This window comes from Palaemon carinicauda, chromosome 20 (genome assembly GCF_036898095.1).
Source record: "Palaemon carinicauda isolate YSFRI2023 chromosome 20, ASM3689809v2, whole genome shotgun sequence".
In the NCBI taxonomy this organism is placed as follows: domain Eukaryota; kingdom Metazoa; phylum Arthropoda; class Malacostraca; order Decapoda; family Palaemonidae; genus Palaemon; species Palaemon carinicauda.
In genome coordinates, this window is record NC_090744.1 from 100,859,584 (window position 1) to 100,878,745 (window position 19,162).

The 19,162-nt window shown below is 37.1% G+C and overlaps 2 protein-coding genes across 2 annotated transcripts in view; one reads left to right on the top strand and one right to left on the bottom strand.

Annotated features, from left to right (window-relative positions):
* LOC137614340 (ruvB-like 2) overlaps positions 1-5,767 on the top strand; it is a 52,985-nt gene extending 47,218 nt beyond the window's left edge. Inside the window, exons 9-11 of the mRNA XM_068344110.1 lie at positions 515-653; positions 5,101-5,203; positions 5,590-5,767. Coding sequence (XP_068200211.1) covers positions 515-653; positions 5,101-5,203; positions 5,590-5,618 — 271 coding nt within the window. The 3' untranslated portion in view covers positions 5,619-5,767. The remainder of the gene's footprint in view (positions 1-514; positions 654-5,100; positions 5,204-5,589) is intronic.
* Positions 5,768-10,533: 4,766 nt separating this feature from the next.
* On the bottom strand, positions 10,534-18,776 carry LOC137659558 (AP-4 complex subunit sigma-1-like). Its single transcript, XM_068394423.1, has 3 exons — positions 18,599-18,776; positions 16,849-17,010; positions 10,534-12,139 (listed from the first exon to the last, which is right to left on the bottom strand). Exons 2-3 carry the CDS (start codon positions 16,984-16,986, stop codon positions 11,846-11,848), a joined length of 432 nt encoding a protein of 143 aa, XP_068250524.1. The 5' UTR covers positions 16,987-17,010; positions 18,599-18,776; the 3' UTR covers positions 10,534-11,845.
* Between the last annotated feature and the right edge of the window lie 386 nt (positions 18,777-19,162).

The window sequence follows — 19,162 nt, forward strand, 5'->3', positions numbered from 1 at the left end:
TAACTTGCAAACAGCTTCTTGGAACCAATTAAGTTTGTATGTTGATGACCCTCTGTACCATATATCGTTGTTATTTAGCTCCTTTGTTTAACCCTTTTACCCCCAAAGGACGTACTGGTACGTTTCACAAAAGTCATCCCTTTACCCCCATGGACGTACCGGTACGTCCTAGCAAAAAAAATGCTATAAAATTTTTTTTTTTCATATTTTTGATAATTTTTTGAGAAAATTCAGGCATTTTCCAAGAGAATGAGACCAACCTGACCTCTCTATGACAAAAATTAAGGCTATTAGAGCAATTTAAAAACAATATACTGCAAAATGTGCTGGGAAAAAGATAACCCCCTGGGGGTAAGGGTTGGAAATTTCCAAATAGCCTGGGGGTAAAAGGGTTAATTAGCCAATGTTCACTATATAAAGGCCTAGAAAATTGTCATATTTTATAATCTTTTCTCCATAGCGTTTCATATAGATTTGTAGTATTATAATACCCATGATGATTACTACTTGACAGATGTGAAGAAGAAGATTGTGAAATCGGTGACGAGGCTCTTGTCGTCTTAACGAAAATTGGTGTCGAGACTTCTCTTCGTTATGCCATACAGTTAATCACTCTTGCAAGCTTAGCAGCTATTAAGAGAAAGGAGAAACAGGTAAGAAAGTTAACAATGTGCTTTTTATTTAGAAATTTTTTGGCTGGTTTTTGAGAATCTTCTGTACCTCTGTTTACAAACTCACAAACTAAAAACTTAAGAAATTAACTCTGTGTTTTACACATCCATAAATACACATATACATGCAATTTTAAATGTCTCTTAATGCAAATTTTTTGATCAATTGACAGTATATCCCTGAACATCAGAAATTAACAAGAATTATCAATTTTCAGTGAAAAATAGAAGTAATTGACAATTTGATTGACATGGAAATGGAAGAAAAAACTGTTATTAATGGTGTACATGGCAACACTCCCTCCTTGTCTCATATGGTAGCCAGTGATGCCGTTTTGTGGTTTATGTTCTCAAAATGGAGTTGCATAACATTATCTGGCATCTCTCTGTGGTCACATTGACTACAACTATATTTCTTTATAAAAAAAAACACTAATATTGCTTTCATTTTGAAAATTAAGCTTTGATAATGAAACCAAAATTACCATAGATAAAATGAATATAGATTATAATTTTTCGATGTAATCCTTGAATAATAAGAATTCAAGTATACTGTATATCTATCAAAATTTAGAATTTAATGTCCTCCTGCTAAGTCAACTCTGAAGAAAATAATGTGTCGCTTGGAAACGTAACAAAGTGCTAGCGGAAATTCTATGCGACTACAGTAGCATCACTGCATTTATACTCACTGAGTGTGATTGAGGTGGCAACGCTGCTGGCAGCTAGTGAAGGGTAGTGTCCACATCATTTCTCATGGAGGCATGATGAAGCATGTAGGTGCCATTGTAGGCATAGATAGCTATGGATCACTGGATTGATGCCATCATGTATGGAGAACTTCCTAACTTGGCGCATTGGAAAGTGGTTTTAGCTAGGTGGAATGACCACTGTGAATGCTATAATCCTCTTTGCCCGGCTACACAATTGATGGCCTGCCACTGTATATTTGAAAACCTCTCACAGAGCCTCAAAATCTCTACCTACTTTAGTTCCTTCTGCTACTAAACCCTTGTGGTCCACAGTTCTAGTCGGTCAATAAAAATGCTAGATTGTGAAGCAGAAGACCGAACAGGATGTTCTGATCCTAATATCCCTCTGCTTGCTAAAGTATGTGCTTCCCATTAGTCTCTTATTACTTATGTGGTTTGCATAGCATATTGTATAAATCCTTTAAGACTCTGAGGGAGTTGGTGAATTTTCAACTAAAATTGTATAATTTTTTATAGAATTTTAATTTAATGATTACTGTATTAGTCTCATATTACTTATGTGATTTGCATAGCATATTGTATAAATCCTTTAAGACTCTGAGGGAGTTGGTGAATTTTCAACTAAAATTGTATTATCTTTTATAGAATTTTCATTTAATGATTACTGTGTTCGCATAGGGAAAGCACTGAGTTTAAGTATCTCCTGTGAGGAGTACAAAGTCTCATAGTGTTTATGGAAATGGAGAGTATACACTGCGGAGGGTTAAGGATATAGTACACTGTTAACAGAATGGCTGCCTTGCGTGATTTATAATGAGTGAGGGAAGTAATTTCTGTCAAGGGGAATTACTGAGAGAAATGAACGGCCTTATCACATTGAATCAGCGCTTCTCGCCTGGTCAACGAGTTAAGCAATGCTGGGCCGGGTCAGTACTTGGATGGGGGACTGCCTGGGAACACCAGATGCTGTTGGCAATTGAATAAGGGTTTTTGGTTTAAGGAGTGGATAAACAATTTTAAAAAATGTTTCTTATAAGTGATTTTTCAGCTTGGTGGGTAGCATCACATGATCACTCCAGATGATTTTGTATTTTTGTTCATTTCCACTCTTGGCCTCTAATTCATCATCGGGTTTACTTTAGTGTGGTAATTTCTTACTCTGAGGTTGTTAGTACCTTTACTACTCTGGCAAAAAAGGAAGATATCTTGGATCTTTTGTATTTCCTCTATTCTAGTCACTATATATGACATCTAGATTATGAGGCAGAAGACAGAGTTTGGTATCTGGATCAGTATATCTCTCTCTAAATCATGCATTTTTAAAACCATTTATTTTTAATTTAGAAAGTGATTTTTCATATTTAGATGTTCTTTACGAACTTTTTTCATTGTTATGGTATTAGCACAGCTGGTAGGTCACATATCTTGTTCACTTCGGATAACTGTGTTTTCGATCGCTTATAAGTGAGGCCTCTTGTTCACCTCTGATTTTTGTAGTGTGGTAATTTCTTACACTTGGATTTATATTACCATTACGAGTCAGGCTGTAAAGACTTGAACATTACATTTGATTATCTGTATTTAGTCAGGAATTATAGTTGATAATAAAAGATAAATTTTCATATTAAGTGCATGAATATCCCTCTGCTATTAAATCCCTCTTGGGGTACCATTACAGCGACTTCTATATGTCATGGTAGGTGCTGTTACATGTGTTTGACATTTCAGCCATAAACCTCAGCAGGTGCACAACCCTAACATTCCAGCTGTAAACAGGATCGGTGATAGGTCTTAGCATGCTAGAAATCTTACAATAAACTGACTTATCAAGTTTTTAAGGTATGATCTAATGCAATTTTTCATCAAAGTATGCATAGACTGTTTCTTCGCTATATGGGGGTATAACTCTCAATTCCTTAATTTTGTTGTGAATAGGACCAATAACTTCATTTTGGTAGCTCAGAGTTCAACTTAGTTCTAGATTTAGAGTAATAGGTTAGGCCTAGATTCTCAAGTAGTAACTAGAGGATCATCTACACTTTAGTGAAGGCTAGTGTTTTGCTGGCTTTAGTGCCGGTTAAACGCATAAGTGAATTACTGTACAATCGATGTCGATTGAGGTAGGCATCCAGGAACACAATATGATATATTAGCTTCTATCTTCCTTCATGTCCAAAGGATTTTTAGGACTTAAAGTCTGTCTCAATATTTGCACATCCCTTCACTAAACTGGATGTAGATAGTTCAGTTGAAATAGTTATTTGCCCAGTAACAGTCATAGTTGAATTTGGACAAACCAAGGTAATGGATGCTCACACTCACTCACTAAATCCCGTCCGGAATTCTCCGGGTTGGGTCCTGCATCTGATATCGCCATTCTCTCCACAGACTCCTATCCAATGCCATCTGTGCCAGCTGCTGAAATGTCTCGCCTCTATTTGCTTTATTGGATGCAGTGTCCCAAATTTGTTCTTTGGACTGAGGGTTTGTAATTGCCCAGTAACAAAAAATGTTTAGATATTCCTTATTAAAATGCAATCACAGAAGCACACAAGGAATTTGATACAAAAATAATCAGTGCTTGAGAGTGAAGGTGCATGATATGAGAAGTGCAGCTACTTCTCTGATTTTTGGATTTTTGTAGGAATCTTTCATTTGGAAAGCATTTACCAGCAGCTCATGGGTGTACTAAGTAGGGGTTCGCAATACATTATCATGAAAAGCCAAGCCACTGTACAGTACCGTACTGTATTTTCAATTACTTAACAATCTGGAATCCTGTATTTCAAACTGTAAGTTAAACAGTTTATCAAAGTAAGGTAGACAAATAATCTAAACTAGATTTGTAACCTTACCTTATTGCATTACTTGTACAGTACTGAAATGTATGCCTCTTGTTCATTCAGTTGCGTTCCACCTTCAACAGGGTGTGGGAGTTGGCAATATGATTAGGATTTAATGATAATTTTTCTTATTTCTATGCTGTACTCCCTTGATGTTCATATACTGTACATGCCTACCCTCCTCCCCTGACTTCAAAACTACATACATACATACATATACCAAGGCACTTCCCCCCAATTTTTGGGGGTAGCCGACATCAACAAATGAAACAAAAATAAAAAGGGGACCTCTACTCTCTACGTTCCTCCCAGCCTGACAAGGGACTCAACCGAGTCCAGCTGGTACTGCTAGGGTGCCACAGCCCACCTTCTCCCGTTATCCACCACAGATGAAGCTTCACAATGCTGAATCCCCTACTGCTGCTACCTCCGCGGTCATCTAAGGCACCGGAGGAAGCAGCAGGGCCTACCGGAACTGCGTCACAAAACTGAAATGTATATTTCCTGAGGCAACAACCTGGGCTTTCTGCTACTTATTGGTAGAGGGCTCTGTTACTTTGTTAAGGGTATGTATTATTAAAGTGAAAAACATTGGAAAATTTTAAAATTTTACGGGCGAGTGTTGATTAAACCAGAGTTCTAGAGAAGAGGCAATATGAACATCACGTGAGTATAGAAATAAATTTTGTCATTAAATTCTAATTTTAAATTGTACATTGAAATTTCACACTTTTAATATCTGAATGTGTTTTAATCTTTATTATTTTTGTGCTTGGTTGTTTTTAGATTTAGAAAGTATTGTTTTTAGACCCTAAAACTTTTAGAACCTGAATACAGTACTGTAATCTGTGCTAAATATTTATATTCCTTCAGATTACAATACCTGATGTGAAAAAAGTCTATCAGCTGTTTGTCGATGAGAAGCGCTCTCAGAAATTCCTCAAGGAGTATGAGGATGAATTTATGTTTGATGAAGGTAATTATTTTCTAATTGTTTTGGGATCCTTCAGGGGAATTTTCAAGTGTGTTATGTAATAAAGAAAAACTTAGGAATTTGCCAGTGTAAAGTTTCAATCCTTTTTGTGTATAAACACTTTTAATGTCAAACTAGAAATATTTTTTATTTGTTCTGAGATAATGGATAGCTTATGCAAGTCTATTCTTTGGTTACAATTTTATTTTTAAATTAATGACAAACTTAATAATTGATAACATTTGACTGCTGCCCAGACGTATTTAAAATCATACAAATTTAGATGATGTTTCTAAAGTGCTGAGACTACAGTACATTTTTTAGCATTGTGCTTAAAATTCTTTGGTTTTGATATATTTTTACCCATAAATGTTTACTTTTTCTTTCAGGAACAGACAATGATATGGAAACAAGTTGATTGTAGATATTTTAGCAAGTGTACACGTAATCCTAGAACAGTTAAGGAGAAAATAGTTCATTACAACCTTGATCAGCATTTGAAATTGGCATTCCATTCGACTATGTTGAGTAATACTGGTCAATTGATTAAACTATAGACTGTTTAAATGGTTTTATATTAGTCCACTTGGTGAGTAGTAGTTCTTGAGATCATTTTTGAGAATGGACCTCGTGTTTTCTGTACAATGCTGTACTTCTTTTTAATTGAGACTGATTTTTTGTGTTGAAAAGCTGAACAAATTTATGAATGAGACCGATATAGATCATCTGAAGTAACGATCAACTAATGTAAATATTACGCAACCACTGTTCTAATAGAGACGGCCTCAATAGGTTCATTGTTAACATTTGAGAAGTAGCAAGTCATCAGTTTTGAAATACTCCAGTATTTTTGGTCGTCCATAGATAACTATTTGACTATTTGTATGTTCTTACAGTACTGTGTGGGTACAAATATATTGATGATCATTCCTAAAAACTGACATAGCATGTACAGTATTGCTGGCACCTGAGCCAGTAAGAATAAACAAGATTATTAACTTTCAGTCTTACAGTGCATATTTGATTCACAATGTAATAGAGAACATAAATCTCTAAAAGACGGTATATGAAAGAAACATACCAAACTTTAGGTATATTAGGTTGCATACTATTTTAATGCAAGTTGGTATTTGTGGAATTCAATGAATGAGAAGACAAAATTAGCTTTAATGCGAGTTTTTGAAAAATTTTGATCTATTTTTTATTAAGATGAGATGATATATTTAGTCTGCAGTACACAGATATGATTCCCATCAAGAACTGCTTGGCACTGATGGTAACATGAAAGTTGAATGATTTAACAAGTGTTACAGCTGGAAGATTGCCAAAGCCATTTATGGACTGTTTTTGTCAAATCTGTGAACTACAAGAAATTTATGAATGGCTAGTACAGTAAGTGGTTTGTTATTGTGTAAGAAAATTATGCCAGATGCAAACTTTGCAGTGAATGTGTATATGATCTAGTTCGAAAACAAATTCTTGCTGCTGTATAACCTACAATCTTTGAGAAGTTTTTAAGCATTAGAGTTTTGGAAAATATCACAAACTATTACATACACACATATACCCGGGCACTTCCCCCAATTTTGGGGGTAGCCGACATCAAACAAATGAAACAAAAAAGGGAACCTCTCCTCTCTACGTTCCTCCCAGCCTGACAAGGGACTCAACCGAGGGTGCCACAGCCCACCCTCCCCCATTATCCACCACAGATGAAGCTTCATAACGCTGAGTCCCCTACTGCTGCTACCTCCACGGTCATCCAAGGCACCGGAGGAAGCAGCAGAGCCTACCAGAACTGCGTCACAATCGCTCGCCATTCATTCCTATTTCTAGCACGCTCTCTTGCCTCTCTCACATCTATCCTTCTATCACCCAGAGCTTCCTTCACTCCATCCATCCACCCAAACCTTGGCCTTCCTCTTGTACTTCTCCCATCAACTTTTGCATTCATCACCTTCTTTAGCAGACAGCCACTTTCCATTCTCTCAGCATGGCCAAACCACCTCAACACATTCAGATCCACTCTAGCTGCTAACTCATTTCTTACACCCGTTCTCACCCTCACTACTTCGTTCCTAACCCTATCTACTCGAGATACACCAGCCATACTCCTTAGACATTTCATCTCAAACACATTCAATTTCTGTCTCTCCGTCACTTTCATTCCCCACAACTCCGATCCATACATCACAGTTGGTACAATCACTTTCTCACACAGAACTCTCACAATTGGAATAAAATATTTTAAGATGAGTAACAACATTTAAATAAACATTTCATATGTAAACTATAAAACCTTAAAAGATAAGATAGAATAGTGTGCCCAAGTGTACCTTCAAGCAAGAGAACTCAACCCCAAGACAGTGGAAGCCCATGGTACAGAGAGATGGCACTACCCAAGATTAGAGAACAATGGTTTGATTTTGGAGTGTCCTAGAAGAGCTGCTGACCATGGTTAAAGTCTCTTCTACCCTTACCAAGGGGAAAGTAGCCACTGAACATTATAGTGTGGTAGTCAACCCCTTGAATGAAGAATTGTTTAGTAATTTCAATGTTGTCGGGTGTGTGACGAGCCGCGAGAGGGCTGTGAACTCAAAGGCAGGATGCAATCAACTGAGTATATTTATTAAAGAACACTCTCCTTTATATACAAAACCTCAAGACAACAAGAAAATACATGTTCGAAAAAATGACAATGTTACATAGGCGACACGCCAACATGTCTCTGGTTCTTTTTAGTGCGAGGGAAGAGCGTAGATACAAGCATAATATATACAAAATAATTTATGTACGATCGTGTGACACACGGTTGGTAAAGGTGTATGAGGAGAGGAGAATGTAGAAAAAATAGGCCAGACCATTTGTTGTATGTGTAGGCAAAGGAAAAATAAGCTGTAACCAGAAATAGGGATCGAATGTAATACTGTCTGGCCAGTTAAAGGACCTAATAACTAGTGGTAGTATCTCGACGGGCAGCTGGTGCCCTGGCCAACCTGCTACCTCCAAATTAAAATAAGGAAAAATATTAGTGTCTTCGTTATCCATCAGGCTTTGCCTCCGGTGTTGTATATAGCATTTGAAGACTACATGTCTCTACTACTACTCATTCTTAATGAAGTCTTCCCCGTATACTCATGAATTTGCTTTGTATCTGTACCTTTCCCAAGTTCAAGTTATAACATGCACATGCCTTTAATATGAAGTACTGTATATGAGAATTTTCTATTTACCAGCTGAATACTCAAACTTACAAATAAGCTCTTTCCGCTCGACTCAAACTGCTGTTTATTTTTCTAATTGCCGTTTTAATCCAGTATGCCAACCAATTAGAAACCTTTATAATTTGCAGTCAGAGGTATTTTGTGACACCATCTTTTACCTTTGATGCCCATTACTGCATACACCTTCCCCATTCTATACACTCAACCACTGTGCCTTATACTTTGCCAACAATTGTGTTATCAAAAAATTTTTTCAGTCCTTTGGGCTTCTATATAATTCTAAAATCTTTATACTCTGGATTATACAGTCATCTATGCACTAATACTAGAGATTTCTTTTGCAACTCCTATTACTGATACAATCAGTGAAGAGCTCTGGGCCCCTAATGGAGATAAACATACACACACATATTTATATACTCTGTATAATATATAACTTATAATTAATAGATATATTAGTGGCATCCGATAATCAAAAATAGCATCTCAGGAAAATTTATCTTTCTGACATGCCTACCTTTGTCTTCATTCCAAATCTTCTTCTATGCTGTTGAATCATTACTTGTATTTTTATTCTTTATTTATAACAAACGATATTGGTGTCAGAGTACTGATTAATAGGATTAAGGATAAAACAGAGAATGCAATCTTAGAAGTACAGGGTGGTTTTAGAAAAGGTAGGGGTTGTATGAATCAGATTTTTACAATTAGGCAGACATGCGAGAAATATTTAGCTAAAGGTTAGGAGGTGTATGTTGTGTTTATGGATCTGGAGAAAGCGTATGATAGAGTTGATAGGGAAGCAATGTGGAATGTGATGAGGTTATATGGAGTTGGGGAAGGTTGTTGCAAGCAGTGAAAAGTTTCTACAAAGGTAGTAAAGGATGTTTGTTCCAACACAGAGACTTACCTCGAAACACTTTCATAGGAGTTACCTGGAACCTCCTCTCAAACGACCAGAGTTTTGTGTAGTTTACCCTACTCCCATTTTCTATCATGATAGGCCTAGCGGAGGAATACGATGGAGTGGTGAATGCTCGAGTGCTTGGACGAGTATTAAAACTGGTAGACGAGAATGACCATGAATGGGAGGTAAATCAGTTGTTGTTTGCGGATGCTACTTTACTGGTTGCAGACGCGGAAGAGAAGCTTGGACGATTAGTGACAGAATTTGGAAGGGTGTGTGAGAGAAGGAAGTTGAGAGTTAATGTGGGTAAGAGTAAGGTTATGAGATGTATGAGAAGGGAGGGTGGTGCGAGGTTGAATGGAGAGTTACTTGAGGAGGTGGATCAGTTTTAAGTAATTGGGGTCTGTTGTTGCAGTAAATGGTGGAGTGGAAGCAGATGTACGTCAGAGAGTGAATGAAGGATGCAAAGTGTTGGGGCCAGTTAAGGTAGTAGTAAAAAATAGAGGGGTGGTCATGAATGTAAAGGGAGTTCTGTGTGAGAAAGTGATTGTACCAACTGTGATGTATGGATCGGAGTTTTGGGGAATGAAAGTGACGAAGAGACAGAAATTGAATATGTTTGAGATGAAATGTCTAAGGAGTATGGCTGGTGTATCTCGAGTAGATAGGGTTAGGAACGAAGTAGTGAGGGTGAGAACGGGTGTAGGAAATGAGTTAGCAGCTAGAGTGGATATGAATATGTTGAGGTGGTTTGGCCATGTTGAGAGAATGGAAAATGGCTGTCTGCTAAAGAAGGTGATGAATGCAAGAGTTGATGGGAGAAGTACAAAAGGAAGGCCAAGGTTTGGGTGGATGGATGAAGTGAAGGAAGCTCTGGGTGATAGGATAGATGTGAGAGCGTGCTAGAAATAGGAATGAATGGCGAGCGATTGTGACGCAGTTCCGGTAGGCTCTGCCGCTTCCTCCGGTGCCTTGGAAGACCGCGGAGGTAGGAGCAATAGGGGACTCTGCATTATGGGGCTTCATCTGTGGTGGATAACGGAGGAGGGTGGGCTGTTGGGAGGAATGTAGAGAGGAGAGGTCCCCTTTTCTGTTTCATTGGTTTGATGTCGGCTACCCCCAAAAATTGGGGGAAGTGCCTTGGTATATGTATGTATGTATGATATTGGTGTCAATGACCTTCGATGTCGGAGAACTAAACCAATCAATCTTAGTGGTGCACTTTGGTTTTATAACGACTCACTTATTGTCCTGTGGTAGGACTTTTGAAGATTTACCAGCATTTTATATTACTTCAATTTACAGTATTATGGTACTTCTCTTATAAAGTAATTCCATTATCCTTAAATTTGCCTTGCTAAGAATTTTAGTGTTTTCAATGTTAGACTTTCGTAACTTTTAGAATCAAGGTTAAATCAAGTTACCATTTCAAGCTCTCATATTATTTGACTTAGCGTGGAGAACTGGCTTTTTAAATATAATGGTCTTAATGCTGTACAGTACTGTTAAAAGACCAATAGCTAAATGCAGAGTATTTTTGGTAGTAACTATTGTCTGTGCATATGGTTTTCTTTATTTGCAAGGGTCTCTTATTGGTGGTAGAGACCAGTGGGTCACATTTCTAGACCCAGATGGCTGGCTTAAATAATTTTTTTCTTGAATAAGAGGTTAAAATTGGAGCAAGTTCAAGTAGTTGGATACCTAATTGAGAAGATATCAAACCATTAAGGAATAGATTAAAAAGTAGAAAACAATGCAGTTCGAAAGAACCTACATTATGACAATAGTGGTAAATAGTGCTCCCAATTAGTGTGCACAAGTGAAAACTATTAAGAAACTAGTCATTGTTAAACACTCAAGTTCCACTTCTTCAGTAGATTTTATAAGAACGGATGTCTTCATAGTGGATCCCAATGCATATCGGATATTGGATAAAACTGTAAAGACTGTAAACTGAAGTGTTATCATTCAAGAGATTATAAATTAAAACAGTTAGTCTTTACACAATATAAACTCCTTAGTTCACCTAGGAATGAAGTTGTTGCTTACAATCATATGATGTGGATGGATACGGCTAACAATGTTGCCTAAGTGATGACGAAATATGGTATACTTAGGTATGTTTTACTGTAAATTGCAGTTTTAAACAAAGTAAACAAATATATACTTTATTAAAAACAATAGTACGTAAATATGAAGTAAATAAATACACTTAATTGGCAGTTCTCATCAATATTAACAATTTACAAAATGGTGATAGAAATGAAACTATCATACATTTGGAGGAAAAAGGTTTTTGTGTGACATTTACACAAAGTATTTCAGTGGATCACTTTTCACACAAATTAGAATGTATTTCTTATACAGAAAAAATCAAGAAAAAAGTCCAGAGGGAAACTATTATCACTTAAAGGGAATAATTTACAATTTGCTACACAAGAATGCAGTACTTATGAAAAACATGATTACAAAGTCATGAAAAATTAAAACTACAATTGTCTCATCAATGCACTGTTATCTGGACATTGTGTCCAGCATCTGGATAGGGCTTAGAGCATTTTTAATAGAAGTTTCAACAACTTCACCATCCACCACCATTTCCTCCAGCACCATGTGAAGTCTATCAATATTGAAAAGAACGTGACGCTCGGAAAACTTCCCAAAGTACCTATGGAGAGCATTCACATAGAGGCTGAGGAACTCGTACACCATGAGTTCATTTTCTGACTTGTCGGCTGCAACGATGAAGAGGCAGGGACCAAACCATCGAAAAATGAGGGTGAAACCTCCATCTTCCAGAAAATGACACTGGAAAAGATAGATAAATATAATTTCTACAGTACTGTAAAAACAATTAGATCACTTCTTAACATACTATTTTAATTATGAGCTACATGAAAATTATGTTACTTGACAAAATTTTTTGACGATGCATTTCACAAGTAAACATAACATTCTGAATAAATGTAATTTAGTTTAGGCTGGAAATTACATGGAATTACTATCAGGTAGGGGATCTCTTGTATATTGTGTTCAAGCAGAATATACTAGAGTTGGCATTACTTAACTAAGGGACAGACCCTAGATTATCTGATGTCGGGGCCCTGGCCCCAATTAGGTGCCAACCAAAATCCTTAGCAACAACAGACAGATATGAATAAGGATATGTCTGAGGCCTCTGTCCTGCAGTAAACTAGAGATAGTTGCATTTGTTGTTTTTGTGTGCACACACGCACACTAATTATTTCCATGATACTACAAAAGTCGATGTTTGACTTTGTCAGATTTTTGCCCTTTAATTTAATTAGAAGTTCCCTATACATATATTGAACATAAAAAAGTACTTAAAATCTCCTTTCATTTTATAAGAACCAGGTACCTATGACAAAATCGAAACCAGTGTATGTTGAACCTAGATAATAGAGGTATTACTGTACAGTACTGTATTTTAAAATATAAATACCGCATATGCAGTACAGTACACTGTATACCTGTATATAAAATACATACAGGAAAAAAGAATTAATTTTCCTTTCTTTGCAAACACGAGTCCTTCAAAATATGGGAATTGTCTTCAGCAGAGAAGAAACCCACACTGATATAGAGAAAAATAAGTGGCAAGTGCAAGCAAATCATTCTGCCCACTCCTGTCAAAGATTCTTCACTTTTGACCTTCAACTCAGGACTGAACGTGGTAGTCGAGGTGGGAAGTTTATCTATAAAATACTATGGTTAGTATAACAAGGAGGAAGAAAATTACAATACTTTTAAAATTTATTATTTGTTCCTACTCTTATACAAAACTTTCGTCCTTTAAAATGACGATTTGCTTATTTGTGGGTAGGAAGTCCCTCTAGAACCAAACTGGCTGGTTCTATTTTTTCCTGGTCTCATATGGTAGCGAGGTAGATGACCCCCATAATCTCCTATCAGTCTATCCTAGAGATGAGTAGGCTACTAGGTCCTGGCCAGTACTTGATTACACTGTATACCTGGTATTCGAGGTATCGGTCGATGAAGTTAACTTTCGCCCAAGTAGGCGAGATGCAATCTGGAATGAAATACCTTGTGCAAGATGGCCAATGGTTAGGTATTCATTCCACCATCTTCTCCCTTGTAAAGGGAGGATGGGGGAGAAATGCTTCTTATAAATATATTCTAATAAGAATAGTCCCAAGAAATGTAACTTACCATCATGTTACTGTATGAATGCTTTATTGCCAAGTGAGGGGAATGGAAATAAGCAGAAGAGCAAGTCACTCTACCTTTCCTCCAGACTTATATTAAACACATCATAAACACTACAGCTGCCACTACAGGCACTGAATAGAAAGAAAGCTGTGAAGGTTGTTTGGCACATGCCTGACTGCAAGATTCTTTGGGGTCTAAAGTGGGATTAATACTCCTAACTTCAAGAGCTCTAGTCCATGCTGGTACCTCAATCCCTTCAAAGGTTGAAGAGTATGCTCTTTGATGATTATCTCACGAAAACAAAAAAAAGTGTTCATGAAACCTCTTTATCAGTTCCAAAATTTTCAAGTCCTCTTCAGATAGCATAACAGAAGCTACACAAAAAACAAAAACCTCTTACCTTGATTACCACCTGACACTTCATGAAGCATGAGGATGAATAAGGTTTCGCATCTGGAGTATGTGTCGAGGAGTTTGAGTTTGGTTACAAACTCGGGCCCAAACTAAGAAACCCTCTACTCCTCTGGGATAAACAAGAGTCTGTGCAACTGGGCTATTCTCTTTGCCAAAACTACTACTAGCAAAAATATAGTATTACGAGTCAGAACTCTGTCTGATGATCATCTCAACAGCTCATATTAGGCACGAGTAAGAGACTTGGGAATACGTGTTGATTCCCACTCTGTTAGCCTGAGGTCCAAGGGTGGGCAAGACTACAAGAAGCTCTTCACAAGAATACAGCTGCAACTCCCACAAGGAGGAGAGGTTTGGCTCTTTAGTTGAAAGACAATGCTGAGCAGCAGCCTTCCATATCTGTGACTAAGAAGAGCTTCTTGGTGAAGATCGACGTGTAAGTCAGCAATCTGCACCAAATAGGCTAACAGATTAGGATATCACTCAGCTTATGGTTATCGGGGGAAAAACCAGGTTCATCTGAAACATGACTACAAAACCTGATTGCTGTACAAAATGGTTCAAGTGAGAGTTTGATAACTGTTCTCCAGTCCTCAGTTGACTTCTCCATTATTATAACTTGCTAAGCTACAACGCTAGTTGGAAAAGTAGGATGCTATTAGTCCAAGGGCTCCAACAGGGAAAAATAGCCCAGTGAGGAAAGGAAATAAACTACAAGAGAAGTAATGAACAAATAAATTATTTTAAGAACAGTAACATTAAAATAAATCTTTCATATATGAATTATAAAAACTGCAAAAATATAAGAGGAAGAGAAATAATATAGAATAGTATGCCTAAATGTAACCAAGTAAGAGAACTCTACCCCCAAGACAGTGGAAGACCGTGGTACAGAGGGTATGGCACTACCCAACACTATAAAACAATGGTTTGATTTTAGAGTGTCCTTCTCCTAGCAAGCTCAAGTCTCTTCTACCCTTACCAAGAGGAAAGTAGCCTCTGAACAATTGAACTGCAGTAGTTAACCCCTTGAGTGAAGAATTGAGAGTTGACTGTAGAAGCACAATCGTTTCCAGCATTCCTTCACCTATGCAACAATGCTGAGACATTTGTTGTTATTGAAGGATAGATACAAACTTTGTCAGTCTACATGCAAGGGGTGGGATAATGGTCCAGAAAAGGTAAAGTACAGTAATAAGAACATCTCAAAGGACACTCACCTCCTAACTTATCTTTACCCCATTCCCTCCCAGGATTCCCAAAGTAGTATCAGGCATCTCCTTACTGATGGCCGCAGCAGAAACAGGGATACTCCAACATAGGCATCCACTTCTACCTTTTCTCTGCCTCTCTTACTAAACTGGATAGGTTGGGTTCCTTGAAAGAGCTGTAGATGCACAGGATCCTATTGATGGAAGATACAGGTGGCACTGTTTGAAGTCTAGGGAAGGTGCCTTCAGATGGTTCCAGGTGGTCTTGATTGGGGTCTTGGAGGGAAAGTTCCCTCTAATGAAAGATGCAGGTGGTCCTGATTGGTGTCTATGGAAGGTTCCTTCTGATGGAAGATACAGGTGATCATGGTCAGAGTCTAGGAAAGGTCAAGGTGATCTTTAACCTCACCCATCCTGCAGGCATGGCTACACCTGAAGATTTGTCCAAGGACACTCGAACAGTGAGAGCCCTTGAAGGAGACTGTGAGGTGGATCAGGGAGTGCTGTGAAAAAGATTTTCACTAATCCATTTCCGCCTGCATGTAACTCCTCGGCAAGAATATCGTGGACCTACACACTGAAGTGCTCTGGAGTGCCAGTACTATCACTGAACCACTTAGTTTGAGAATCATGACATCAGAGCATCCCTCTGCTCCAGTTGGGCCAATAGTTTGTGGCTGGTTTGATGAAAAGGATCACAGTGCACCAGACAGCATGAGTCTGCTGTATTTTTCCCAAGAGTCAGGAGTTGAAAAATCCGTCGACTTTTTTAAGTATGTTATGGCTACCGACTGACTGGAGGGTGACCATGGCATGAAGTCTCTATGGCAGCCAACTCAGAAACCAAAAAGAGCACGAAGTCTGTCCAAGGGAATAGGAGTCAACTTGAGAGGTGTTGTCACAGAAAACTCTGTTCCGTAGAACCTTACAGCCATAAGCGCAAGGATATGATCTTGTTGCACCAACTACAGTATAAGAGAGAGTTCCTAGGACCAACTACAGTGTAAGGGAGTTCTTAGATCTACAGATCTGACTAACAACTCTGGCATTTTCATGAGTGTTGCTAAGAATGACGCAGGAAAAGACTTAGTCTGCCCGGTCTTCAAAGAATACACCTGAACTAACAGAAGGCTATGATCTAGACTTGAAAAAGGGAAAAATTGTGAACAATCTGTCCCCTTGTTGAAGAGTGAGTGGCTCTATTGCCAGATTAGCCATAAACTGATGCAGTGTCCAGGCTACAATCCTATTTCTGCTATGTTCCATTATTCACAATAATCCAATATCAACCATTCAAACTAAAAAGTATGATAAAAAGATTAAACAGCCTTGGATAAGACACAACAGTATGACCGTACTCGTTACAGCCAAAGACAAAAGTGAAGAGTCATTGACAGGAGATTGGTTGGGGCTACTCGCCCGAACTCGCCACCTGGCATCAACTACTTCATTAACAATTTCAAAGGCCATTCTAGCTCCAGTGAAGACAATTCCTATATTCCTAAGGATAATAGGTTTGTATATGTGTAGGAACAAAAAATATACAGTATACAGTATACTGTATCTATATATACAGGCTATATTTAAAATTACACCTGGAGCAACAGCAGAGAGCTTTTCATAAGAAAATTTACAGTTTAATTGACAATTGGCAACTTTTGATAATGTTTTTTTAATTAGATTTCTTAAAGAGCTACTTACGGAATCTCTATCACTATTCAAGCATTTGCCAACGACTCTTGCTTCGTTTGTTGTCCGTACACTTTGATGTGTGTGTACAAAATAATGAGAGAATTGTACATTTCCTTCTTTGGATGTTATTAGTAAATACTGCATCATTTTGGATGCTGGTATAAAAATACTCTGCAAATGGAAACAAAAAATTTAGATCTACAAAATAATAAATAAAATGATCTTAATAGATAATACATATTATCTTAAGCTACACTCCACCACTTAATATAAAATCACAGACATAAGGCATGTGGAAAATAAATACAGTACCCTATCTACTGTACCGTAGCTTATATTATAATACTTCTGAATACTGTATTTACAGAAAACTCCACTCTCATATACTACAAGACCTAGATTTTTTAAAAATAACTTTTTTTTGTTTTGCTTATAATGCATGCAGCAATATGTGAGAAAATAAAACAAAATCTTCAGCTATATTTGGTTACCTGAATTGAGACATCAACTTAAATCAGTGGATAAGAAAAAAAAACTTACGAATTACATTTTAAAGCCTACAGGAACTATAACTTACAAACCTATTTTAATTTTTGTGACCTAATAAGCCTATAAACTAGATATGAAAGTGGTTATATTATCTTCAGCTTTCTTCAACTAACATAAATGCATGATATGAAAGAGACTGGGGTAAGTCTTTACTATGCACTATCCAATATTACTGAAACGTCACTAATAGACATTGAACCCTCACGTTTAAACTACAGAGGGGCGTCTTTTTTCTTAGGAAGGGCTACTGTGTTCTTACTCGTAGTACACAAAAGTAGTCGAAGTACATAAAAGTTGTCATAATTCACAGAAGTACTCATATTACGTAGAAGTAGATTATACCAAAACTTTGAAAAATCATCTAAAACCCTTTCTAACCTATTCTGCGAAGTTGTATTATCCTTGAAAATTTCAAACTTGCCCATTAAACTTAAGAATAACTTTATTAGACGCCTTTGTATATCAGCGGCCAGTTCCTCACACCTTCATTAAAAATGGACATCAACTAACCTAAACTTTCCCCCCTTAACCTAACCAACAAGCTGTGTCCTTACCTAACGGCCCCCTTACACTGCAGTAGGTGGCCGCTATCATACATACACCCCTTTCATAATATTGTATTTTAGACCAAGATAATTTTTTTCCCATTGAGAAAATCAACTGGACAAGTCTTAAGAAAGTATTACGATATTACCTGCCTAAAGATTAAGATGCATGCAATAGTGTATGGATTACTTGCTAGTCATATTTAAGGGCAGTAATCAAAAACAGTATTATAATTCTGGTCAAGGGAACATTTTCTAATGAAAATACTGTTATTTCTAAAGGAAAATTACAGTTTTCTTCGAAAATGAAATTTGTTTATGGGGCTAATGATAGTTAGTGAGATACACCCAATTATATCCGCCGATAATGGGGTCAACCCATTTGGTTATAAGGATTAGGGTGGGGAAAATATACTGGAGAAAACCTAATGGTAAAACAAACCTCTTCTTCATGAAGATCAATATTTTTTTCTACAAGAAAAAAAAATGTATTTTCTATTGAAAACCATTTCCCTGACCAGATTATAATTTTACCTCAAAACATATCTCTGTCATGAAAAGGTAAATTATAAATACAGTATAGCAGAAACTTGTCTGTAATGCAGTCTGCCACTTTAACAATTATTACCATAATTAAACAGATACAAGACAATATAAGAACTTACAGAACCTTTGTAATAAACGCAACGAGTTACTATTTCCAACGCAGGCTCCTGCGTATATTCGTAATCGTTGTTGTCGTCGTATATTGATAGTATTTGATATCGTCGTAAGTTGTAAACAAACTTCAGTCCATTTCATTCAGTTGTTGGGCGGAGCGATTCGCCTTTCCATCGGCACCTCCTTTGGTTTTCTTTTTAATTCTAATTCTTTTATTTTCTATTCTCTTTTTTTTTCCACATCTGATAAATATATTCTTTAATTTTTTTTCTATTCCTTCTTTCTTAAACAGCACGTTTCCTATCATCATCATCTTTTCTCCTTCGTACGGCTGCTGTAATTCTATTATTTTCCTTCTTATCACATGGGACTTCGAGATAAGGGGTAACTAACCTATCATTCAAGTGAGCCGTATGACGCGCTTTGTCGCACGGCTTACGTAAACATAAAATTATAAAACGATATTTTATCCAGTATTGTTTAGTGTCGTTACCATTGATAAAAATTTAACGAAAGACTGATCTAACGATAATGAAAGTAAAATGACATAATCGGATAAAGCACAGGGG